This window comes from Coregonus lavaretus (assembly GCF_964263955.1).
Source record: "Coregonus lavaretus genome assembly, chromosome: 17".
NCBI classification, from domain to species: Eukaryota; Metazoa; Chordata; class Actinopteri; order Salmoniformes; family Salmonidae; genus Coregonus; species Coregonus lavaretus.
The window spans coordinates 7,845,438-7,871,775 of NC_140004.1; the positions used below are offsets into that span (position 1 = coordinate 7,845,438).

The 26,338-nt window shown below is 42.2% G+C and overlaps 1 protein-coding gene across 2 annotated transcripts in view; it reads right to left on the reverse strand.

Annotated features, from left to right (window-relative positions):
* LOC311144867 (transmembrane protein 161B) overlaps positions 1-21,411 on the reverse strand; it is a 28,004-nt gene extending 6,593 nt beyond the window's left edge. Inside the window, exons 1-5 of one of the 2 annotated variants that reach the window (XM_084181023.1) lie at positions 21,216-21,411; positions 7,399-7,502; positions 6,150-6,233; positions 4,898-4,995; positions 1,485-1,641 (exon numbers count right to left, since the gene is read on the reverse strand). In XM_084181023.1, coding sequence (XP_084037149.1) covers positions 1,485-1,641; positions 4,898-4,995; positions 6,150-6,233; positions 7,399-7,502; positions 21,216-21,218 — 446 coding nt within the window. In that variant the 5' untranslated portion in view covers positions 21,219-21,411. Of the gene's footprint in view, positions 1-1,474; positions 1,642-4,897; positions 4,996-6,149; positions 6,234-7,398; positions 7,503-21,215 lie in introns of those variants that run through there. The other variant, XM_084181024.1, reaches the window with a different exon arrangement.
* Positions 21,412-26,338: the final 4,927 nt, after the last annotated feature.

Genomic DNA, 26,338 nt, shown 5'->3' on the forward strand with positions numbered 1-26,338 from the left:
GCAATCACAGAGGTCAGACGTTTCTTGTAGTTGGCCACCAGGTTTGCACACATCTCAGGAGGGATTTTGTCCCACTCCTCTTTGCAGATCTTCTCCAAGTCATTAAGGTTTAGAGCCTGACGTTTGGCAACTCGAACCTTCAGCTCCCTCCACAGATTTTCCATGGGATGAAATTCTGGAGACTGGCTATGCCACTCCAGGACGTTAATGTGCTTCTTCTTGAGCCACTCCTTTGTTGCCTTGGCCGTGTGTTTTGGATCATTGTCATGCTGGAATACACATCCACGACCCATTATCAATGCCCTGGCTGAGGGAAGGAGGTTCTCACCCAAGATTTGACGGTACATGGCGCCGTCCATCGTCCCTTTGATGCGGTGAAGTTGTCCTGTCCCCTTAGCAGATAAACACCCCCAAAGCATGTTTCCACCTCCATGTTTGACGGTGGGGATGGTGTTCTTGGGGTCATAGGCAGCATTCCTCCTCCTCCAAAAACAGCGAGTTGAGTTGATGCCAAAGAGCTCTATTTTGGTCTCATCTGACCACAACACTTTCACCCAGTTCTCCTCTGAATCATTCAGATGTTCATTGGCAAACTTCAGACGGGCCTGTATATGTGCTTTCTTGAGCAGGGGGACCTTGCGGGCGCTGCAGGATTTCAGTCCAAGGCGTAGTGTGTTACCAATTGTTTTCTTGGTGACTATGGTCCCAGCTGCCTTGAGATCATTGACAAGATCCTCCCGTGTAGTTCTGGGCTGATTCCTCACCGTTCTCATGATCATGGCAACTCCACGAGGTGAGATCTTGCATGGAGCCCCAGGCCGAGGGAGATTGACAGTTCTTTTGTGTTTCTTCCATTTGCGAATAATCGCACCAACTGTTGTCACCTTCTCACCAAGCTGCTTGGCGATGGTCTTGTAGCCCATTCCAGCCTTGTGTAGGTCTACAATTTAAGAGTGTGCTCCTAATCTCAGCTCGTTACCTGTATAAAAGACACCTGGGAGCCAGAAATCTTTCTGATTGAGAGGGGGTCAAATACTTATTTCCCTCATTAAAATGCAAATCAATTTATAACATTTGACATGCGTTTTTCTGGATTTTTGTGTTGTTATTCTGTCTCTCACTGTTCAAATAAACCTACCATTAAAATTATAGACTGATCATGTCTTTGTCAGTGGGCAAACGTACAAAATCAGCAGGGGATCAAATACCTTTTTCCCCTCACTGTAATTATGTCAGAAGGGGAAAGAAAGTGTTCGTTGTTTGCAGTAAGTTCTTTGTTATTTAATATCCAAAATAGAGGTTTCACCATTAATTATTTGGCTTGTCAAAGGTTGCTATTAGGTGAGATTGGGTTAAACTGAACCCCCGACATTCTGTAGGCCTGGAACGCTGTTCCGCAGGACATTGTTACAAATGGATTTGATATAGAAGGAAAGATTGAAAGAGAGAAAAATGTATTGAACAATGTACTGACTGAAGGATACATGACGAAGGCAAGGACGAGCAGGCACCACACCACACTGATGTTCATCTCTCCAGAGGGCTGGGCCACTGTGTAGTACAGCTCTGTGATCAGATACACCACCGTGGCCGCCACCGTGAAGTCCACCAGCCACTGGAACTCTGGGAAGTAGTGCAATGCTGCAGGAACCAGGAGGAAGAGCAGGAGGAGGAAGAGGGGGAAGAGGAAGATTAGTGACTGATTTATTTACTGTTTTGTTACTTCAAATCAAAATCAAACCAAATTTGATTCGTCACATGCGCCGAATACAACAGGTGTAGACCTTACAGTGAAATGCTTACTTACAAGCCCTTAACCAACAATGCAGTTTTAAGAAATACCAAAAAAATACCCAAAATACATAAAAAATTAAACATTAAGAAATAAAAGTAACAAGTAATTAAAGAGCAGCAATAAAATAACAATGGCGAGGCTATATACAGGGGGTACCGGTACCGAGTCAATGTGCAGGGGCACCGGTTAGTCAAGGTAATTGAGGTAATATGTGCATGTAGGTAGAGTTATTAAAGTGACTATGCAAACAGAGAGTAGCAGCAGTGTAAAATAGGGGTATTGGCTTGGGGGTAGAAGCTGTTTAGAAGCCTCTTGGACGTAGACTTGGCGCTCCGGTACCGCTTGCCGTGCTGTAGCAGACTAGGGTGGCTGGAGTATTTGACAATTTTTAGGGCCTTCCTCTGAGACTGCCTGGTATAGAGGTCCTGGATGGCAGGAAGTTTGGCCCCATTGATGTACTGGGCCGTACGCACTACCCTCTGTAGTGCCTTGCGGTCGGAGGCCGAGCAGTTGCCATACCAGGCAGTGATGCAACCAGTCAGGATGCTCTCGATGGTGCAGCTGTACAACCTTTTGAGGATCTGACGACCCATGCCAAATCTTTTCAGTCTCCTTAGGGGGAATAGGTTTTGTCGTGCCCTCTTCACGACTGTCTTGGTGTGCTTGGACCATTTAAATTTGTTGGTGATGTGGACACCAAGGAACTTGAAGCTCTCAACCTGTTCCACTACAGCGATGAGAATGGGGGCTTGCTCGGTCCTCTTCTTTTTCCTGTATTCCACAATCATCTCCTTTGTCTTGATCACATTGAGGGAGAGGTTGTTGTCCTTGCACCACACGGCCAGGTCTCTGACCTCCTCCCTATAGGCTGTCTTGTCATTGTCGGTGATCAGGCCTACCACTGTTGTGTCATCGGCAAACTTAATGATGGTGTTGGACTCGTGCCTGGCCATGCAGTCATGAGTGAACAGGGAGTACAGGAGGGGACTGAGCACGCACCCCTGAGGGGCCCCCGTGTTGAGGATCAGCGTGGCGGATGTGTTGCTACCTACCCTTACCACCTGGGGGTGGCCCGTCAGGAAGTCCAGGATCCAGTTGCAGAGGGAGGTGTTTAGTCCCAGGGTCCTTAGCTTAGTGATGAGCTTTGAAGGCACTATGGTGTTGAATGCTGAGCTGTAGTCAATGAATGTTGACCTGTTTAAAGGTCTTACTCACATCGGTTATGGAGAGTGTGATCACACAGTGGTCTGGAACAGCTGATGCTCTCATGCATGTTTCAGTGTTACTTGCCTCGAAGCGAGCATAGAAGTAATTTAGCTCGTCTGGTAGGCTTGTGTCACTGGGCAGCTTTTGGCTGTGCTTCCCTTTGTAGTCTGTAATAGTTTGCAAGCCCTGGCACATCCGACGACCGTCGGAGCCAGTGTAGTACGATTCGATCTTAGTCCTGTACTGACGCTTTGCCTGTTTGATGGTTCGTCGGAGGGCATAGCGGGATTTCTTATAAGCTTCCAGGTTACAGTCCCGCTCCTTGAAAGCGGTAGCTCTACCCTTTAGCTCAGTGCGGATGTTGCCTGTAATCCATGGCTTCTGGTTGGGGTATGTACGTACAGTCACTGTGGGGACAACGTCATCGATGCACTTATTGATGAAGCCAGTGACTGATGTGGTGTACTCCTCAATGCCATCGGAAGAATCCCAGAACATATTCCGGTCCTTTAGCTTAGCATCTGCTTCATCTGACCACTTTTTTATTGACCGAGTCACTGGTGCTTCCTGCTTTAGTTTTTGCTTGTAAGCAGGAATCAGGAGGATAGAATTATGGTCAGATTTTCCAAATGTAGGGCGAGGGAGAACTTTGTACGCATCTCTGTGTGTGGAGTAAAGGTGGTCTACAGTTTTTGTCCCTCTGGTTGCACATTTAACATGCTGGTAGAAATGAGGTAAAACGGATTTAAGTTTCCCTGTACTAAAGTCCCCGGCCACTAGGAGCACCTCCTCTGGATGAGCGTTTTCCTGTTTGCTTATGGCCGTATACAGTTCATTGAGTGTGGTCTTAGTGCCAGCATCGGTTTGTGGTGGTAAATAGACAGCTACGAAGAACATAGATGAAAACTCTCTTGGTAGATTATGTGGTCTACAGCTTATCATAAGATACTCTACCTCAGGCGAGCAAAACCTCAAGACTTCCTTAGATATCGCGCACCAGCTGTTGTTTACAAATATACATAGACCGCCACCCCTTGTCTTACCAGAGGCTGCTGTTCTATCCTGCCGATACAGTGTATAACCTGCCAGCTGTATGTTATTCATGTCGTCGTTCAGCCACGACGACTCGGTGAAACATAAGATATTACATTTACATTTTACATTTTAGTCATTTAGCAGATGCTCTTATCCAGAGCGACTTACAGTTAGTGAGTGCATACATTTTCATACTTTTTTCATACTGGCCCCCCGAGGGAAACAAACCCACAACCCTGGCGTTGCAAGTGCCATGCTCTACCAACTGAGCTACACTGGGCCCGTTTAATGTCCCGTCCCGTTGGTAGGATATACGTGCTTGTAGTTTGTCCACTTTATTATCAAGCGATTGTACGTTGGCCAATAGTATTGATGGCAAAGGCAGATTTGCCACTTTTCGCCGGCTCCTTACCAGGCAACCCGATCTCCTTCCGCGATATCTCCATTTCTTTCTACTGCGAATGACGGGGATGAGGGCCCTGTCGGGTGTCTGGAGCAAATCTCTCTTCCGACTTATTAAAGAACAATTATTCGTCTAGTTCAAGGTGAGTAATCACTGTTCTGATGTCCAGAAGCTCTTTTCGGTCATAAGAGACAGTAGCAGCAACATTATGTACAAAATAAGTTAAAAATTCGAGAGAGAAAAAACAAACAAAATAGCACGGTTGGTTAAGAGTCCATAAAACAGCAGCCATCCCCTCCGGCGCCATTATTACTTGGTTGATTTATGACAGTAATTCTGGATTGTGATGGATGTGCTCAAATACTGAATGATGAAGATTTGTTGAGGTTTAAGATATAAAACAAACTGGTAATAAACATAAGAATAACTGAATGGTGTCAGTAGATATGGCCTCATACCTAATGTGTCCACCTCTGTGATGCACTTGGTCTCCAGCTGCAGGTCTATGTCCTTGGGAATGGTCAGAGGCTTGTTCTCAATGTGGCCATTGTTCCTCCTGGGACAAAAGACAGAGCGCCAAATCAATACTAGACAGACATGGGAGATAGGACTTGTCCTATGTTGCAGGCAGGTTTACGCCATGTCATTTTTCTGGTCATTATTCCACCTCTAAATCAAGGGCACAGCAAAGACTGCTAAATAAAAATCCACTGCTATCATGTCAATTTATTGGCTGCCTAAAGAAAAACATAATATCCTGGACTATATCGAACTTAATCTGTGTATAAGGTCATTTGGGCATCTGCGAGATGGCTAGTGTATAGACGGGTTGGCTGATAACGTCACGAAAAATGAAGTGTGCACATTGATGAGGCAGAAGGCTGTGTGGTGTTATGTTTATGAGCAGTCAGATAGTTAGCAACAATGACAAGAAGCTGCCATTAGGGGAATCGTAGGTGGCTAATTTCAGCTTGTTATATCTTGTTATTGATACCATGTCTAGTTTTGACTCATGTCAAGTCTACGCTAATATGACAAAAATTGTGCAAATGTACACTACCGGTCAAAGGTTTTAGAACACCTACTCATTCTAGGGTTTTTCTTAATTTTTACTATTTTCTACATTGTAGAATAATAGTGAAGACATCAAAACTATGAAATAACACAAATGGAATCATGTAGTAACCAAACAATTGTTAAACAAATCAAAATATATTTCTATACATTTTAGATTTTTCAAATAGCCACCCTTTGCCTTGATGACAGCTTTGCACACTCGCAATAGTATCGTCATTACTTTACCTGAAACCATTACATGGGGTTAGGCCTACAGCTTGTTTTGTTGGGAGTCTTAAACTGCTGTTCATACACTACTGAAAGATGTCACCTCCATGGCCTGGAGAGACCTACCATTCAAGCTTCCACCACCTTAACTCACTACCATAAGACAGCCAGAGACCATTCTAAGGCAAGGCTAGCGTCACTCATAGGCAGAAGCAAACAACAAAAAGACTTCAGTCCTCTCACTTCAAACAGGCCTTAAAAAAGCCTCCTAAACACATCATCTTAATCTCTCCACTGACGCGCCTGACTCCACTGACGCTCCAATGACGCGCCTGACTCTCCTCCTTTTCATTCCTGATGAGAGGCGCCACTCGCTCCCCTCTGCACCACTGCCGCCCCCACCCTCCTCAGCCCCCCCCTTCTTACCTGTCTTTCTTGCTCTTTGTTTTTTGTTGTTTTCCAGCAAGGCTCCTCAACTCATCTTCCGTAGGGTGCTGGTACCACCGCAGACTGGGAAAGGAGAAGGGAGGAGACAAGTGAGTAATAAATATAAATAAATAAATACAAATATAATATAAATATAAGTGAGTAATCTAGGTAGCATTAGAACTACACCAGTGGTCCCAAGTCCTGGTTCTGGAGGGATGAAGGGTGGACCGGCTTTTACCCTGGCCTAGCAAGGAAACTCCTCAATCAATTAACCAACAATCAGTTGGATTGTTTTTTTTTGTGTTTGATGACAATATATTTACAGGCTGTGGCCCTCCAGGACCAGTATTGGCGACGCAATACCTCACATAATCCAAAAAGTGAGCCCTTCAAAAAGTATAAGATTGTGATTTATTTGGTCAATAGTTTGTGGTTCCAGGCCTACATGATTGAACATGATTAGGACCATCAATTAACAAACAAGCTGGGTTTTGCGATCATTTACCTTACAAAATACACACATAAGACTTCCCCTCAAAGCATATTCAATGTATTCAAGTCAATTAATGCACCTCTGACAAACACTTGCCAGAAGTTTACAAAGAGGGTAGTTACTGTGTTCCTTGAGGACTGGACTTAAAACAAGAGCTAATTTAAAAACAGTCTTTTGAAGACTAACATTTCACGCAACCTCTAACTGTCACAAGCCCTGAGAGGCATAGGCGTGAGGGAGGGGTAGAGGGCTTGTTTTCATTCATTCATCTTTTATTATTTATTTATTAGGGGAAACTTAATTGCGGATCTCTCTGAAGCGACACTGAGCCTCCTGTTTGGTCTAAAGTTGTTTGAAAAATGCATCAACAGCCCCCTGGGAAAAAAACTAGCCCTGATGAATTATGAAGTGTTTTCTGAGGAGCTGTTTACTCAAAAACGCATATGGCACTAATTAGAGGAAACGAGGCGGGTGCTTTATTTTTTTATTGCCCGTCCTCTCGGGTCATCCCAATATTTGATGATGCCCTTTGGTCTATGCAATGTGACTTAAATTATGTTTTTTTTTTATTATTCCTTTTCAGCAGACAATGAAAAAAGAGAGACTGTTTACAAGTTAAGCAAATACTATTTTCTGCATTGTTAAGAATTTAAAATGAATTGTTCTGATGGGAAAACCACTGAGGAGATTAAATCATGGTTCTTAAAGACACCATCAGAAACATAAAATGTCAGGTACAGAGTTCTACATTACCTGCCACTGCAGAGTAGCCATCTTGCAAAGGAGTAATGAGGTATGATCTTCTGAATTACACTGGCCATTACCATAGTAACCACCAGCTGCACACCGATCACACCCTGAGGGAGGGAAAACAAATCAAGTTATATTCTAATAGGAATTAGACAGATATGACATACAGTACACATACACTCTTGCTCTGAATGGAGATGAGTCATTTCATCATGGTGTTTCATCCGGTCTGAAATGTCAGCTGAAAGACGGAAATCCATCACTCAAACTTGCAGCCATTGATCAAGTGACAACTATATTGAGGATAACTTTGTAGAACCGAGAGTGTCAAAATACAGTAGTACTGGAATGTATTCTGGTTGTTCCAATTGATTCACCCAAAAGGGTATTATGGGTTTTTGCAGAAAAATAAGCAGTCTCTAGCAGCATAGGAACATAACGGGATGGATGGTGTAGCCCAACTATTGTAGCCCAACTCCGTGCACACCAGATGCCATATAGACGTCTCTCAGAAGGGGACAATAACGCTGGCATGATGTCAGAGAAGACAGGATGGTGTCAAACCAAAAGAAGCACTATAGGTTTATTGAAGGCACCATTTTTACATGCCAAATGTAATTACCTTACCAAATTAGTGCTGAGAGGTGCTGTCAGTCATCAACTGTTGAACAATTTCGAGAGTCCCTGCTCTTAACGGTGACTAACGAACACAGCCACTAAAGCCTTGTTCACACTGGCAGTTTGAAGTGCCTCAAATTCTATTTTCTTTGCATATCCTGAAAGGCCAAAAAGCGCATGGAATCGGATATTTCAAGCCCCATTTCAAACCACCTTTATAGGTGGTTTAAAATTAGATACAAAATCAGATTCCTGGCCACACGACTTGTGTCTGAACGGTCAAATCTGAGTTATTTGCTCTCAAGTGGCTTTTAGACTGTTATTTTGCATATCTTGTTGCTTGCTAGCTACTCTGTTGACAGTTTGACAAGAACATGTGGTAGCTAACTAGTTTGTTAATGGTTTACAAACAAATTAGTTAATGTACTAGAAAGCTAAAAAACAGCTACCTAGCTAGCTAGTTGACTGCTGTGTCTAGCCAAAAATAACTCATTTTGAAAGTTGGATCATCTTATCCTTTGAGGCTTTAACAATATGCATCTTCAAGTGATCTATTGATAGGACAGGTGCCTGTCAGTCACAAAGCGAGCGACGACCGGAAACTGCTGGTTTGTCAGTCTGCTGTCTGTCCCGCCTCTCTTTACCCTTTTTTTTTTTTTTTTTTTTTTTTTCACCCTCGCTGTGGTTGGCTGCATTCAAATGTATTTTCACGGAGGGAGAGCATGATGCTTCTTCATCGTCTCCTGTGAGTGAATTTACACGTTCCATGTAATGTAAGTGGTAACGATGAGTTCTAATCCACGTGGTCCTCTGTAGCTCAGCTGGTAGAGCACGGCGCTTGTAACGCCAAGGTAGTGGGTTCGATCCCCAGGACCACCCATACACAAAAAAAAAAATTATGCACGCATGACTGTAAGTCGCTTTGGATAAAAGCGTCTGCTAAATGGCATATTATTATTATTTTATTATTATTTAATTATTATATTTCGCGTGTATCATGTGCATATAACAAGCCACGGAGTCGGGGCGCATTTGCTATTTATTGTTCTTTGATTGACGACCAAACTTGTGTTGACTAGTTTATAAAAGGTGTCAAACTGACTGAATAGTCAATCTCCAATATCCCTTTGCTATTCATAAAATCATACAACATATTTATATGTCCATAGTACCGCATCGGGACAAGTAAACCAAAGATCATTTGTATTTTCCTAGGATTCGAAGCCCATGTCGAGACTTATAGATAAATTATGAAAACATTTGATGAAGATGTTGAATTCTCACTCCAGGAACAATGGGCAGTGGAGAGAGCTTCGTTCTGGTGCAAAATATGTTAAAAGAAAACAGATTGAAGGTTATAAAAGCTAATGTCATGATACTTACAGTGCCATCAGAAAGTATTCACACCCCTTGACTTATTCCATATTTTATTGTGTTAGACGGAATTCAAAATCACACAATACCCCATACTGACAGTGAAAATATTTTTTAAGACATTTGTGCTATTATTTTGACTATGAAATACAGAAATATCCAATTAACATAAGTATTCACTACCCTGAGTCAATACATGTTAGAATCAACTTTGGCAGCGATTACAGCTGTGAGTCTTTCTAGATAAGTCTAAGAGCTTGGCACACCTGGATTGTACAATTTTTGCACACTTGAAAAAAAATTAAAATATTCTATCTCCGTCAAGTTGGTTGTTGATCATGGCTAGACAGCTATTTTCAAGTCTTGCCATAGATTTAAGCCACTTTAAGTCAAAACTGTAACTAGGCCACTCAGGAACATTCAATGTCGTCTTGGTAAGCAACTCCAGTGTATATTTGGCCTTGTGTTTTAGGTTGTCCAGCTGAAAGGTGAATGTCTCCCAGTGTATGTTGGAAAGCAAACAGAACCATGTTATGCCTGTGCTTAGCTCTATTCAGTTTATTTTTATCAAAATAAACTCCCTAGTCCTTGCTGATGACAAGCATACCCATAACATGATGCAGCCAACACCAAGCTTGAAAATATGGAGAGTTGTACTCAGTGATGTGTTGTTTTGGATTTGCCCCAAACATAACATTTTTATTCAGGACATCAAGTTAATTTCTTTGCCAAATTTTATGCAGTTTTACTTTAGTGCCTTATTGCAAACAGGATGCATATTTTGGAATATTTTTATTCTATACAGGCTTCTTTCTTTTCACTCTGTCATTTAGGTTAGTATTGTGGAGTAACTACAATGTTGTTGATCCATCTTCTGTTTCTCTTATCACAGCCATTAAACTCTGTATTGTTAAGACTTTAAAACACTGTAGTTGTTTTAAAGTCACCAATGGCCTCATGGTGAAATCCCTGAGCGGTTTTCTTCCTCTCTAGCAACGGAGTTCGGAAGGATGCCTGTATGTTGAAGTGACTGGGTGTATTGATACACCATCCAAAGTGTATTTAATAACTTCACCATGCTCAAAGGGATATTCAATGTATGCTTTTCTTATTTTTTGTACCCATCTACCAATAGGTTCTCTTCTTAGCAAGGCATTTGAAAACCCCCCTTGGTCTTTGTGGTTGAATCTGTGTTTGAAATTCACTGCTCGACTGAGGGACCTTACAGAAAATGGTATGTGTGGGATACAGAGAGGAGGTAGTCATTAAAAAAAATCACTTACTGCACACAGTGAGTCCATGCAAGTTATTAAGCAAATTTTTACTCCTGAACTTTTTTAGGCTTCTTGCCATAACAAACGGGTTGAATACATATTGACGCAAGACATTTCAGATTTTCATTTTTAATACATTTGTAAAATTTTCTAAAAACATCATTCCACTTTGACATTATGAGGTATTGTGTGTAGGCCAGTGACAGAAAATATAAATGTAAATCAATTTTAAATTCAGGCTGTTTCACAACAAAATGCGGAAAAAGTCAAGGGGTGTGAATACATTCTGAAGGCACTGTATATGGCATTATTAAATATATTGATATAGGCCTACTGATTTGATTAAAGTGTCGACAATGGAGTAGTCAACTGCTGCTTTCTGTGTAGCAAAGCCCATGTTTAACACCTGCTTCTTTTTTCAATCATACCTGCAGGTCATTTTTAAAACCATTTCCTGCAATTCTATATTGTTTCTCAACAGGGAATCAATGTTTATGACCGAATCTACACTACCATTCAAAAGATTGGGATCACTTAGACATTTTTTGCCCATTAAAATAACATCAAATTGATCAGAAATACAGTGTAGACATTGTTGATGTTGTAAATGGCTATTGTCGCTGGAAACGGCTGATTTTTTATGGAATATCTACATAGGCATACAGAGTCCCATTATCAGCAACCATCAGTCCTGTGTTCCAATGGCACATTGTGTTTGCTAATCCAAGTTTATAATTTTAAAAGGCTAATTGATCATTAGAAAACCCTTTTGCAATTATCTTAGCACAGCTGAAAACTGTTGTGCTGATTAAAGAAGCAATAAAACTGGCCTTCTTGAGACTAGTTGAGTATCTGGAGCATCAGCAATTGTGGGTTCGATTACAGGCTCAAAATGGCCAGAAACAAATAACTTTCTTCTGAAACTCATTAGTCTATTCTTGTCCTGAGAAATGAAGGCTATTCCATGCAAGAATTGCCAAGAAACTGAGAATCTCGTACAACGCTGTGTACTACTCCCTTCACAGAACAGAAAGAGGAGTGGGAGGCCCCGGGGGACAACTGAGCAAGAGGACAAATACATTAGAATGTCTAGTTTGAGAAACAGACCCCTCACAGGTCCTCAACTGGCAGCTTCATTAAATAGTACCCGCAAAACACCAGTCTCAACGTCAACAGTGAAGAGGCGACTCCGGGATCCTGACCTTCTAGACAGAGTTGCAAAGAAAAAGCCATATCTCAGACTGCCCATCTTAATCTTTCATTTTTATTGGCCAGTCTGAGATATGGCTTTTTCTTTGCAACGCTGCCTAGAAGTTCAGCATCCCGGATTCTGCAATAACTCCCTGGCTCAGCTTTAATATTGCAGAGAGATCGTAGCTTCCATCAATGTAATTGTCTGCATCACTTCCAATCCCTCAACATCACTTCCAATCCCCCATATATTTTCTTGCAAATATACACTACCGTTCAAAAGTTTGGGGTGACTTAGAAATGTCCTTGTTATCCATGAAAGCATACATGAAATGAGTTTGAATAGGAAATATAGCAAAATGTATAGGAAATGTAGTCATTGACAAGGTTAGAAATAATGATTTTTAATGGAAATAATAATTGTGTCCTTCAAACTTTGCTTTCGTCAAAGAATCCTCCATTTGCAGCAATTACAGCCTTGCAGACCTTTGGCATTCTAGTTGTCAATTTGTTCAGGTAATCTGAAGAGATCTCACCCCATGCTTCCTGAAGCACCTCTCACAAGTTGGATTGGCTTGATGGGCACTTCTTACGTACCATACGGTCAAGCTGCTCCCACAACAGCTCAATAGGGTTGAGATCCGGTGACTGTGCTGGCCACGCCATTATAGACAGAACACCAACTGACTGCTTCTTCCCTAAAGAGTTATTGCATAGTTTGGAGCTGTGCTTTGGGTCATTGTCCTGTTGTAGGAGGAAATTGGCTCCAATCAAGTGCCGTCCACAGGTTATGGCATGGCGTTGCAAAATGTAGTGATAGCCTTCCTTCTTCAAGATCCCTTTTATCCTGTACAAATCTCCCACTTTACCACCACCAAAGCACCCCCAGACATAACATTGCCTCCACCATGCTTAACAGATGGCATCAAGCACTCCTCCAGCATCTGTTCATTAGGTCTGCGTCTCACAAATGTTCTTCTTTGTGATCTGAACAACTCAAACTTCGATTCGTCTGTCCATAACACTTTTTTCCAATCTTCCTCTGTCCAGTGTTCTTTTGCCCATCTTAATCTTTTCTTTTTATTGGCCAGTCTGTGAAATGGCTTTTTCTTTGCAACTCTGTCTAGAAGGTCAGCATCCCAGAGTCGCCTCTTCACTGTTGACGTTGAGACTGGTGTTTTGCAGGTACTATTTAATGAAGCTGCCAGTTGAGGACCTGTGAGGCATCTGTTTCTCAAACTAGACACTAATGTATTTGCCCTCTTGCTCAGTTGTGCACCGGGGCCTCCCACTCCTCTTTCTATTCTGGTTAGAGACAGTTTGCGCTGTTCTGTGAGGGAGTAGTACACAGCGTTGTACGAGATCTTCAGTTGCTTGGCAATTTCTCGCATGGAATAGCCTTCATTTCTCAGAACAAGAATAGACAGACGAGTTTCAGAAGAAAGTTGTTTCTGGCCATTTTGAGCCTGTAATCGAACCCACAATTGCAGCTGCCCAAGATACTCAACTAGTCTCAAGAAGGCCAGTTTTATTGCTTCGTTAATCAGCACAATAGTTTTCAGCTGTTGGGAAACAAGATTCTCTGGTCTTATGAAACCAAGATTGAACTCTTCAGCCTGAATGCCAAATGTCACATCTGGAGGAAACCTGGCACCATCCCTACGGTGAAGCATGGTGATGGCAGCATCATGCTGTGGGGATGTTTTTCAGCAGCAGGGACTGGAAGACTAGTCAGGATCGAGGGCAAGATGAACGGGGCAAAGTAGAGACATCCTTGATGAAAACCTGCTCCAGGGCGCTCAGGACATCAGACTGGGGTGAAGGTTCACCTTCCAACAGGACAACGACCCTAAGCACACAGCCAAGACAACGCAGGAGTGGCTTCGGGAGAAGACTCTGAATATCCATGTGGCCCAGCCAGAGCCCGGACTCGACTGAACATCTCTGGAGAGACCTGAGAATAAGCTGTGCAGCAACGTTCCCCATCCAACCTGACAGAGCTTGAGATGATCTGCAGAGAAGAATGGGAGAAACTGCCCAAATACAGGTGGGCCAAGCTTGTAGCGTCATACCCAAGAAGACTATGCTGTAATCGCTGCCAAAGGTGCTTCAACAAAGTACTGAGTAAAGGGTCTGAATACTTATGTAAATGTGATATTTCTGTTATTTTTATTAATAAATTAGCACCAATTTCTAAAAACCTGTTTTTGCTTTGTCATTATGGGGTATTGTATGTAGATTGACGAGGGGGAAAAAAACAGTTTAATCTATTTTAGAATAAGGCTGTAACGTAACAAAATGTGGAAAAAGTAAATGGGTCTGAATAGTGTCATAAGGCACTGTAAGTATAGTGATAATTTCGTATAGTGAGGTTCCTGGCAATTCACAGCCCTATATGAAAAAATACCCTGTTTGCATGTCACATTAACAAACCATGCGGGACCGTGTGGCTCAGTTGGTAGAGCATGGCGCTTGCAATGCTAAGGTTGTGGGTTCGATTCCCATGGGGGACCAGTATGGGGGGGGGGGGGGGTAATTATGAAAATGTATGCACTCACTACTGTAAGTCAATCTAGATAAGAGTGTCTGCTAAATAACTAAAAATGTACAGTACTGGGCCTAGACTACGCCTAGATGTTGTGTTCGCACATTTTGGAGATTGTGGTGTGGCTGTTCATTTAAAGAACAATAGTCTACTATTTTTGCAATATGTCTGATTAAAACTGTGCAAAGCACTGCAATATCACTGCAAAGCAAAGAATGGATGTCTTGTTTACGTTTGATTAGATTACATCAAGTTGGAAGGGTACGCCGACTTCTACAATGACCTTCAACTGAGTTGAGACAGGGACAGTTAAGAGTGGAATGCTGGTTTAGTTGTCCCTCGACGTCCTTTCACCTTCTTGTTCGTTCGACCAAAACAGAAAACATGAGAGTAAAGGTAAGCTTATTTTCCTAAAATCCTGCAGATATTGTAGGTCATAACCAATGTTCCCTCTGTGTTTTTCCGGCACTGAGCAAATTTCAGGTCTGCTGAGCGCAAAACTTGAACATTGTGAATTTCCGTCGCGCGTTTACTGTGAACACTGAGGCTGTACCCGCTTTAAGTTAGAGTTTTTAACAGTGGCCAAGTAGGCTACTGTGGCTATTTGATCATAATGTAGGCCTACCATCAAAAACAATGGAGATAAATGCAACCAATAAAAAATTATCTATCAATCATTCAGCCTACAGTAGCAGCAAATGTGTGGTGTTCAATGTAGGCCTACATTCCATGAGACTTTAGAAAATAACATGCAGGGCTTGACATTAACCTGTTTCAGTCACCACCTTGTCTGAAGGACAAGGTGGTGACTGAAAATGTGTTGTTTGATGCAAGAAAACACTTTACAAAATAAAATGCATTATTATTCCAATACCATTATTACAAAGAATCAGACAAATTATGCTACCCTCTGCCTATTGGCTACTTAGCTTATTCAAGACCGTCTCAATACAACACTGCCCCTTTAAGACATAAAAAAAAGCTCTTTACCTGACTCGGTTTCAAAGATGGCTAGTAAATGCACACTTTGTGCTCTTGTAGGAAGCAACCACTCCCCCACTGTTGACTAGCAACTGGAGGAAACCTGGCACCATCCCTACGGTGAAGCATGGTGGTGGCAGCATCATGCTGTGGGGATGTTTTTCAGCGGCAGGGACTGGGAGACTAGTCAAGATCGAGGCAAAGATTAACGGAGAAAAGTACAGAGAGATCCTTGATGAAAACCTGCTCCAGAGCACTCAGGATCTCAGACTGGTGCAAAAGTTCACTTTCCAACAGGACAACGACCCTAAGCACACAGCCAAGACAACGCAGGAGTGGCTTCGGGACAATTCTTTGAATGTCCTTGAGTGGCCCAGCCAGATCCCGGACTTGAACCTGATCGAACATCTCTGGAGAGACCTGAAAATATACAGGTGTGCGAAGCTTGTAGCATCATACCCAAGAAGACTCGGGCTGTAATCGCTACCAAAGGTGCTTCAACAAAGTACTGAATAAAAGGTCTATAAACTTACGTAAATGTGATATTTCCGGGTTGCTTTTAAAAATGTGCAAACATTTCTAAAAACCTGTTTTTGCTTTGTCATTATGGGGTATTGTGTGTAGATTGATGAGGGAAAAAAACAGTTTAATCCATTTTAGAATAAGGCTGTAACGTAACAAAATGTGGAAAGAGTCAAGGGGTCTGAATACTTTCCGAATGCACTGTATAGGCCTAATGCAGCTCTGATTGGTTATGACACACCGGTCTGGGTCTGTGTAGAGTACGAGCCTGAGTCATGCATGTCAATGCAACTGAATCCTACTCCAATGTGTCTGCCTACAAGAAAATCTCTTGCAGAGTTTGTTTTGTTCTGGTATGTTACATTGAAAGTGGCTAATATTGCGTTGATTCGAGCACAGTTCCCACAGTAGAGCGAAACGTTGATAGTGGTAACTAAAAGGGGAAAAACTCCAGAGAGTTGAGTGAAGTTCAATCTTGTCCTTCTCTGCGTGGGCTGATATTTCATCTGTGCACCCGTGCGCACCTTAGAGGGAACATTGGTCATAACTACTTTTTCTGCTAAGTCTTCTGCTATGGATTATGGAGGAGAGTTGTTGAACATTTCAAAACGCTTTAGAAATTGTGCTTTGAGAGTGTAGAGTTCCCTCTTCCACTTTTTCCCTTTAGTCCTTCCATCCTAGCTTTTTTAGTCCTTTGAAGATAACAGTTATGGGCTGTTTGGGAAGAAACTGAAAAAATCATTATTGAAACAATTTCCTGAGCCACTAAAAGAGTTGTAGTGTAGCACATGTTTTCAGACATGAGTTTGAGCCAACTTCGTGCATTAGACACAAACCCAATTTCATGAGGGACTATTAGAGAAATAATATTAGGAAACAATTAGATAAGGCTTAGTAAGCATCTTATGATGGTAGACTTCCAATCCACCGTCAATTCAAGTACACTCCAATAAAAAAATGGGGTCTCTAAGATACCCATTTAGGACTGTTTATACTGTACAATGCAGAATCGCTCATACACACTCCCCCTTAAAGTCCAACAATTCATCCACTTGTTCTGTAATTTCCAGGAAAGGAGTAGGCTACACAGCAGCAAAGTGCACTTCATCCGTTATGACAAACAACTGCAGTAACAAAGAAGTGAGACCATTTTATTACCACCTTTGAGGCAGTTGCAGAAACGGCCATCGGTGCAATAAAAAAAAAATGGTGTGACTCTCAGCACCTATGATGCTCAGCTGAGAACAAGCAGCACTCAACAGTGGAAAGCTGGTCCTGTGATAGCCAGCTTTAGCACAGGGGGTTCGATCAATACTTTTAAACAGGCTGGCTAGAATCATTCATATCGTGCTGCTACTTTATCCACTCACTGTAGGGTAGTCCAACTTTTACCCTAATAAGTGGGCTTAGCCATGATGTCAGCATGTACTCATGCAGATATGAGCACGCACGCACACACACGAATGTAGGCCTTCGAATAGCACTAAGTCTTAGACACATTTTTGTCATTTGAATAATGATTTAGTCTAGTTTTTGTCAAAATGAAGAAAACAGTGGGCCATTGTAGTCAACTAAATGCCCTTTCATTTTGGTCACACCACATTTGTATGCCTCATTAACCTATAGTAAATATAAATCACTGACTTCTATGTGCACAAACATACATAGCCTTGTCCTACCAACATATTTTTCTGCATAACATCCTATTCTCTTCCCAACTGCAGAAATATGACAAACATTTATTAAAGTAGTATGGGTTGCACCTCCGTCACTCGGTGGCGTCATTGCCATTGTTATCAACATTCCACAGACGCCGCAGCCACATTGGTGTCCAAAGTAGAACAGGGGCTAATGATTGTTTCGCCCAGTGATTTAGTCGAGTCACTAAACCTTGAGTCCGAATCGAGTCCCAAGTCCCCTGTGCTCGAGTCACCAATGGTCAAGTCACGAGTCATGTCACAAGTCCCTATGGCTGAAGTCAGAGTCCCAGTGCTCGAGTCCTGGTCCAAGTGCTCAAGTCTGAGTCACTGGTTCCACATTAACTCAAAATAAAGTTATTTACCGCCAATGCACTTTAAAAAATAAAAAACGTAGCGCCGGTTTTATGGGTCATATCTTTTGAACGGTAAGGGCTAGAATTAAGACATTTTCTCTGATTAAAATAAGGAGACTTGGCTGCATTGGCTACAGAACCTGGCTATGAAATGCAGTGGGGAAAGTGGGAGGGTTGAGAGAGACTACAAATTAAAAGACGGCCTACTTTTCTATTTTCAAGGGAGAGAAAACATAGCTAAACTGTTGTTTTACTATTAAGTTCAGTGCTGCCATTGTTTTTAATTTCGTAAAGCAGCTGGTGTTTCTTAACCAAGCAAAGGGTAGCTAACTAGAAGGCTGGTGGTAACTGATTAGCTACGGGGAAGCAAGAGTCGCCTGCGCGATGTGTATAATCGGAGGCGGAGCGTAGACTGTCTGCCCACACTCATCGCTTGCGCTGTGCATCTATGCTGCTAATATTAATTGTGCTTATCACCGAAAAGCTCACAATCTCTCCAAAAACTATTTTCCAGTCCACTTAGTAGTCAGATTTTAGTCACTGAGATAATTTAGTCTAGCATCATTTTAGAAAAATCATTTTTGTTTAGTTATAGTTTTTTCTGGGTATTTTTAGTCAGCGATAGTCTCGTCAATTACCACGGAAAAATAGGCGTTTAACAAATATTTTAGTCACAATTTTTGTTGACGAAATTAACACTGGCTCAGAATACACCAAGAAGCCTTGGATAACTGAGACTGCCTTTTCCATCAGCTGGGTAGACTGCTACCCTGACAGAGAAAATGAGGTCATAAATGTGTGGGGGAAGAAATGTGAGTGAAAGGGTGACTTTTTTATAGTGTTTCTACTGTGCATTTTGTATGGCCAATTTTACCTCACTTTCCCCTCCAAGAGTACTCTACTGCAGAATCTGCTGATGTAGCACCTTCTTGAGGCTCTGTGAGTAGAAAATAAGAGAATAGAAGTGTTTTAAGTTCACTTGTTTCCTGATTCTGACCTGACCACTGAATCTGTTGGGATTTGGTCAACAGTGTGACTATTACTGGATTTGAGAGAGGGAAGGGAGATGTGGGTAGAGAATGCGGAAGAAGAGAAGATGGAGGGAATAGATGTGTGTGTGTGTGTGTGTGTGTGTGCGGGGGGTGACTGGAGGTTGGGAGATCCCAGGCAGGCACCACACAGTGCACTCCCAAAGCCAAAGTCAATACCTCCACTAGAGTTACAGAGGGGGGAGTAGGACCCATAATGTGGCAATTTACTCTTCATCTGACATCTTGAGAAATGTGACCTCTGGTATCTGACAATAACAGGCAGGATGGAATTTCTCAGACTCTTGGACATACAGGGTATATAGGTCAAACACACACACTAACACACAGTTGGGTAGGTCTTGAACATTCTCCATAGGGTACTCTAGGACTCCCAAGCCTGGGGAAATTGAACATCAGCATGGGCTCTCTTATCTTCCCCAGTCCCCACGACCCCATCCACACAGGGGCCAAATGAAGTCCAAGGGGGGGGCCACAGGGGAGATAACCAACACCTCTGAGAGCTCAATCGCCCAACTGGCGGCCTGCCATCTTGCCCCTGAAACCAACTGGAGATCAGAGAGGGGATGCCATTTCCACCGCTCTCTGGTTAAGCTGGCAGTTGGTGGAAAGCTTCAAGGTTTCCCTGCCAGGAAATGGTACTCACTACTAGCAATACGGATTCACAGAGACAACATACAAGAATATCAAAGGCAGTCAAATAATTATGTGTAGGCAAATATCACTTGTGAATAATACACAATCATGGTGTGCTACACATGCACTGACTGATTACTGTTAGGCTTTTATCCATATTATCTAATATTGAGCAACCATTGTGCACCCCATTAAAACAGCTTACTACAGCCAACTTACCCATGAATCAGTGGGCAGATTGCATGAGAGCTGCAAGCTCAGGTAAGGCAAATCAGTGACTTTCTGACTGTGTGTTGCACTGACCATCACAAATGACAATTTAGCCTAATAGTTTATCTAAATGTCCAATCTGAATAGCCCAGACATAAATGCCATTAAAGGGGGTATCTCTATGATGATCTGTGTTACAAACTGCTTAGAACTGGCATATCAACCACCAAACTGAGTGGGTGAGTGCAACCTTAAAAGTGACATTGAAGTATCCTAAATCTCACACCAGTGCTTCCATTATTCGCAAATGAACCATGAGTGCTTTTCAAGTCCCTTTTTCAAATTGCAATGAATTCAAGCACTATCTGAAAAAGATAAGGCCGCTTTGGTGTAGCCTAGCTACTAAATTAAGAATTATCCTTTCGCAAACCTAGGCCTATAGTTTAGGAGACCTTATGATAACACCCAATTCACCTAAACATAAAATGGACATCAATAGTAAAGCTACATTTAGACCAGAGATGGTAGGCTCATCTTCCCATTCAGAATGTTTTAAATTGTACTGTTTTGTCTTTGGTAGTACATTTGACTTTTATATCATGCCAAGGGATTCTACGGCATCTGATCCTACTTTTTTACGTTAGATCCTTTGCACATTTGATGCCAATAACTTGAGGAGTGAAAAGTTCTTAACAGGTTGCCCTGGGGATTTAGCAAACATTACCAGTACCATAATATTATAAGAGACAAAGGTACGAGGGACATACAGTGTGGCTGATCAAATGCAATATCACAACATGACAAGGTAGAAAATAACCCACAAGCATACCGCCTCACGGAGGGCATTCTGAGGTCAAAACGAGCCCTCTATCTAGAGGTGAGGAACACCTTTCCCTACCAGCACATTCTCAATGAGCGACATAAGCAAAGTGAAGATGGCAAGCTAACAATGTTCTAGCTATTTGCTGAGCACTACGAGCGCCAAATTCTCCAGCAATCTAAGTAGTTGTCAGAATAAGATCGATAAAAACATTGGCTAGCTAGTGATATTAACTAATTGGCGTTCACTGCACAGGTGTCTGAGCTTATATCGCTACCTGCCGGTAGCTAGCTAGCTAACTAACCTAACGTCAGCTACCTAGATAACGTTAGGTCGCTAGCACAGGAACCGAATACATGACTTGGAACTAAACATGTAATATTACATCTGGTTGTGAAACTTCAGTATAGATTATAATGTTCTATATCAAGAGCCATTGCTGCAGCAGATGTGTAATATTAGCTAGCTAGTTAGCTGGCTGCTCTCTGAAATCAAGCTAACGGCTAACTAGTGTAATGGCTAGCTTGCCGTGGCATAGGATACTCACCATGTTGATGCAGTTGTGCTGAAATGGACTTAACGGCGACAACTGTCACACTAAGCTCCCCGAGTCGGAAATCGAGCGGCGCGGAGCACATAAGCCTTTCTGAAGTTGGTGATATTTAAGAGTAATGCATTTATAAATTAAACTGCTGCAATTATATTTCAATGACCAATTCATTCAAGCTCGGTTTTCAACTGCAGTAGAGGTCATGCTAATACTCTGGGTATATAGGTGTCATTGGCTATGCCTGTTTACAGTGTGATCTATGTGGGTGTTACTTTTTTTTAAACTGAAGCCTAGAGCATTGTTTTTGATAAGAATATATTTAATATAAAACCATATTAACGGAAAATGAAATATATGGCATACTTTCTACTGTAATGTCTTTATTTTATCTAGGCATTTTAGAACATAAGAAATGTACCTAAGGACCCCTAGAACGGACGTGAAGGTACACGTGACTTTTCTTTTCACCGGTCTGTCAATGGATGAGTAACCTAGCAAGATCGAAATGTTAAAACTAAAGAAGAATGTGTAGGGTTTTATAACTATTTTATTCGGCAGGTGAAGATTTTCTGGTATTTGTATGAAAAAAAATAATAATGTATGCACTAACTGTAAGTCGCTCTGGATAAGAGCGTCTGCTAAATGACTAAAATGTAAAAAAAAAAAAAAAAAAAAAAGGTAATTACAAATTTGAAATGGCCTTATGCGCTACTCTAGTGAAGCCTATGGTCCTAATTTGGCTTGATGAACTATTTTGTTTGGATGCAACATTTCAATAAATTGTTGAAAAGAAAACATATATGATTCTGTAGTAAGTGGCAGGTGGGGGTTTTGAGCCCCACCTGTTTAGCTAAAAATAAAACTTTTTTTGTGTGTTTTTTTGTTGCCTGTTTTGCATGTTATTTTGGCGCATATCAGTTTGCAAACAATGTAAAACAAAAAATAAAATAATTGAGTTAATAAAGCCGCATAGAAACATGGTCTATTTTTTGCTTTCTTGAGTAAGGCAGCTCCAAAATACAGGAGTTTCATCCTAGCTCAGTGCTTTCTGTGGTGGTGGGGCAGCCAGCGGAAAATATGGAGCGTAGGGGTTGGTAATGAGCTCGAAAATTGAAGCCCCTTGGGTGCTGCCATAGAGTTACATTAGAAGGACCCATCCAAGAAGGCTCAAGGTCATTGGCCACAGAAAAAAATGACGTCAAATCACGTTATATCTACCTTATCTTTGATTGGACCGATCATGTCAACGTCAACATTTCAAAGTTTTAGCTGGCAAGCAAGCAGTCATCATCATGAATCAAGTCGATAATCTACTGGCAAATCCTTTTCAATCCTTGTCATATGAAGAGAAATTATAGATTAAACGTATCGGTGCTCATCAGCCATTGGACATAAACACTACACAACAAGTTGGAAATCACAAATTCAACAATGAGTGGTTTGGAAGGAGTCAGTGGCTAACTGCAAGCATTGCAAAGGAATCACTAGCCTGCTATTCAGTGGAGTGCGTGTGTGGTCCAAGTCTGGGTTTAAGGGTCTATTTTCCAAGTTTAAAAGGATAAACATTCAACACTGGCCATGCTGTCAATCCAGTATGACCTCTGCTGCGTTCAAAACAACTGAAAATTCGGAACTGGGAAATCTCAGACTTCAGTGAGTTCAAGACAACTGGGAACTACTACTACTACTACTACAAACTGGGAACTACTACAAAACCATGGTGCTTGCCTACGGAGCTGTGAGGGGAACGGCACCTCCTTACCTTCAGGCTCTGATCAGACCCTACACCCAAACGAGGGCACTACGTTCATCCACCTCTGGCCTGCTAGCCCCCCTACCTCTACGGAAGCACAGTTCCCGCTCAGCCCAGTCAAAGCTATTCGCTGCTCTGGCACCCCAATGGTGGAACAAGCTCCCCCACGACGCCAAGACAGCGGAGTCACTGACCACCTTCCGGAGACACTTGAAACCCTACCTCTTTAAGGAATACCTGGAATAGTATAATAGTAATCCTTCTACCCCCCCCCCCCCCCCCTTTACTACCACTGTCTTTTGTCTAAACTAACACCTTACTTATTTCACCTGCTAGCACTGACTTGTTTAAAGAAATGTACTTATTGTGATCGAGATGTAGTTGTCCTTGATAGTAAGCTGTTAGCAGCCGGTGTGCTTCACCCTAATCATTTTGTCCCTTTTCCCCTCATAACTTAGCCTAATGTTCTGACTTGGTGGTGCACATGTAGCCTATAGCCTGCTTTAGAGAAATGTCATCATATTGTAAGAGCTTTCATTGTCTGCTCATATGCCCTCTTTATTTATCCTATGGTTCTGACTTGGTGTACAGGGAGAATACTGTAAGAACGGACCATGTTCTGAATTCCGTCACTGTACATTTCAAAAGTGCTGAACAAATAGTTATATTGACTACGTCCGCCCTAGCTCGAAATTGCGGATTGCCTCTTATCCCCTTGTCTTCCCCTTATGCCATAGTTTGTACATCTCAATTGTCATTAGAAACCACATTTGTTTAAGCAAGTCAGCCATATCAGCTGATAGTCAGGTGTAGCAGTGGTAACGTTTTGGGACTGCTGTTGGGACAGCTTTATGTAGACCCTAACAGTTTGTGGGCACTGTTTGTCACCATTATAGTGCAATTCATGTATTGTTTAGTGTTGTGTTGTTTAGTGGTTTTGCTGGCATGCATCTAACATATATTTTTTGAGTTTGCCCCACCAAGATTTACATGCTAAAATCGCCACTGAGTAAGTGTACATCTGCTATTGGGGGTGCTTCGTGCTTACTGTACCTCATAAGTTAGCCTATTAATTCTGATATTTTAGTTTAGCTAATATGAAGGCCTAGGCATTGTAAACACTAGGCTAGTTCTAAGTGGTGCCACAGTACACATGACAAAAACATGACTGATTCAATTTATTTATTAGTCTTCAGCTACTTGAGTTGGACACTTTATTATTGCATAAAACAGTGATACTGCACAATGACTCCACATCTAACCTAAACTAGTGAATTAATGTCAGCTACACCTTTTCCCGTCTACCTCAGCAACCCCAGCAGTTCCTTCCATGTCTGCCCTGAACTGGGTTTGAACCAGGTATGCGCTGCACACATGCCAACCGTGCTAGCTGACAGATCAGGAGATTACTGTGGTCTGGCACTATGTGAGAGACAGTTGACTTTTAAGGCTGGTTTCCCAGACACAGATTAAGCCTAGGCCTGGACTAAAAAGCATCCATTTTAGTCCAGGACTAGGCTTAATCTGTGTCCAGGAAACCGGCATTTAGAGTTCAAGGAAGGTGACTTCACTAGCCAATGGCTCTGCTTTTAGCATGCCACATCTAACCCAGTAAGCACAATGGCATTGAAAAGATGTCTAAAAGGCATATTTTCCACACGTTGAAGTTAGGTTCATTTCAGGATCTGAAAGAAAGGTGAAAATATGTATTTTCTAGGTGTTTAAAGTATGTATTTTCCATACGTTGAAAATACGTATTTCCCGGATGTTGAAATCAGGTTCATTTTTGGTTCTGAATGAAAGTTGAAAAATGTAATTTACATACGCTGACAATTTCCATTGGTTGTTAGCTTGTGGTGACTAAAGTTAGCTGAAGTTTGTTGTGGCTGTTGAAAGGAAACTGCACCCTGGATTACATATTCTCCTGGCCCATAGACTACTTTCCGGGTGAGGAACCATCTAATATCAAGTTGTAAAATAATTATTAATTCCCTGTTGCAGTGTGCATGTTGATTTTCTGAGTTGTTCGTTTTTTCTTGCCTTGTTGGTGTTGTGGAGTGGTTGACAGTGGGTCACATCCTTGTGTTGGGGGGAGGGGATAATTGGGATCTGGGTTGGCAGTGGTTGGATGGAGGTGGACGTTGTGGTGGTCGCTTCTGTGTCCAGGGTTGGCAAAGGGGTTGGGGCTGGATCCGGGAATGCTTGGGTTGGTGTTGGTGCTTGGGCCAGGACTGGAAGCAGTGCTGGTGCTGGGGCCGGGACTTGAAACTAAAGTGGCTAAAGTTAGCTGAAGTTTGTAGTGGCTGTTTAAAGAGAACTGAACCATGGGTCTGGTGCTGGGACAGGGGACCGGGAAACAGGAACCGGGAACCGGGAACCAGGAACCAGGAACTGGGAGCTGATCTTTGGTCCCTTCTCTGCGCATCATCTGGTGGTCTGGGCCCAGATTCACACAACTTTATTATGAAGAAATGTCTTCTTAAGTCCCATTTTTCCTTAACTTTATACTTAAGAAGAAACGTACGAAAAGTTGCTATTCCTCAATAAAGTTATTGAAAATGTTCTGAAGTTTCTTCCTGTGTTTCTTCCTAAGAAAATAGTTTAGAATAAATGATATTCTTGAAATTAAAGTTATTGGATTTCTTCTTGGAAATGTTCTTAATTCCAAGATAGCTAAACCCTTGTCATAAACTCATGGAAGTGAGAAAATAAGATAGTGAAAGCAATTAACCAGTAATCTTAGTAAGAAATATGCTAACAGGATTGCCCTTCCAAGCTAGATAGCTAGCTCGGTTGCCTAGCGACAATCATCTTAAGAAGATAGTTAAGAAGTTCGTAAGAAGATATTTGAAAATTTCGTAAGAAAATCATAAATGTTTAAGAAATGTTTGAGGAATTGCACTTAACTATCTCATGAACTTCTATTTTTTTTAAGAAGCTTCTTAAGTTTTTGCGTAAGAAGTGTTTTGTGAATCTGGGCCCTGATGCTGGGACTGCTGCTGGAAACCAGGATATGGATTGGTGATGGGGCTGGATCTGCAGAGGGGAGGAAGGACAACCTGAGGAGCAAGCAGACACACAAGGAAGACCCAGAGGTCAGTGGTGGCACTCCCCTGTGGCCTGCTCGCTCCGGGTGCGGGACAAGGTCCGATCTTTGGTCCCTCCTCCGCGCCTCGTCTGGTGGTCTGGTGTTGGGACTTGTGCTGGAAACCGGGATCTTGATTTGTGCTGGATCTGCAGAGGGGAGAAAGGACAACCTGAGGAGCAAGCAAACACACAACGGAGCCCTAGACCGGGGGGTCAGTGGTGGCACTACCCTGTGGTCTGCTCGCTCTGGGTGAAGGTCTGGTGTTTGGTACCTCCTCCG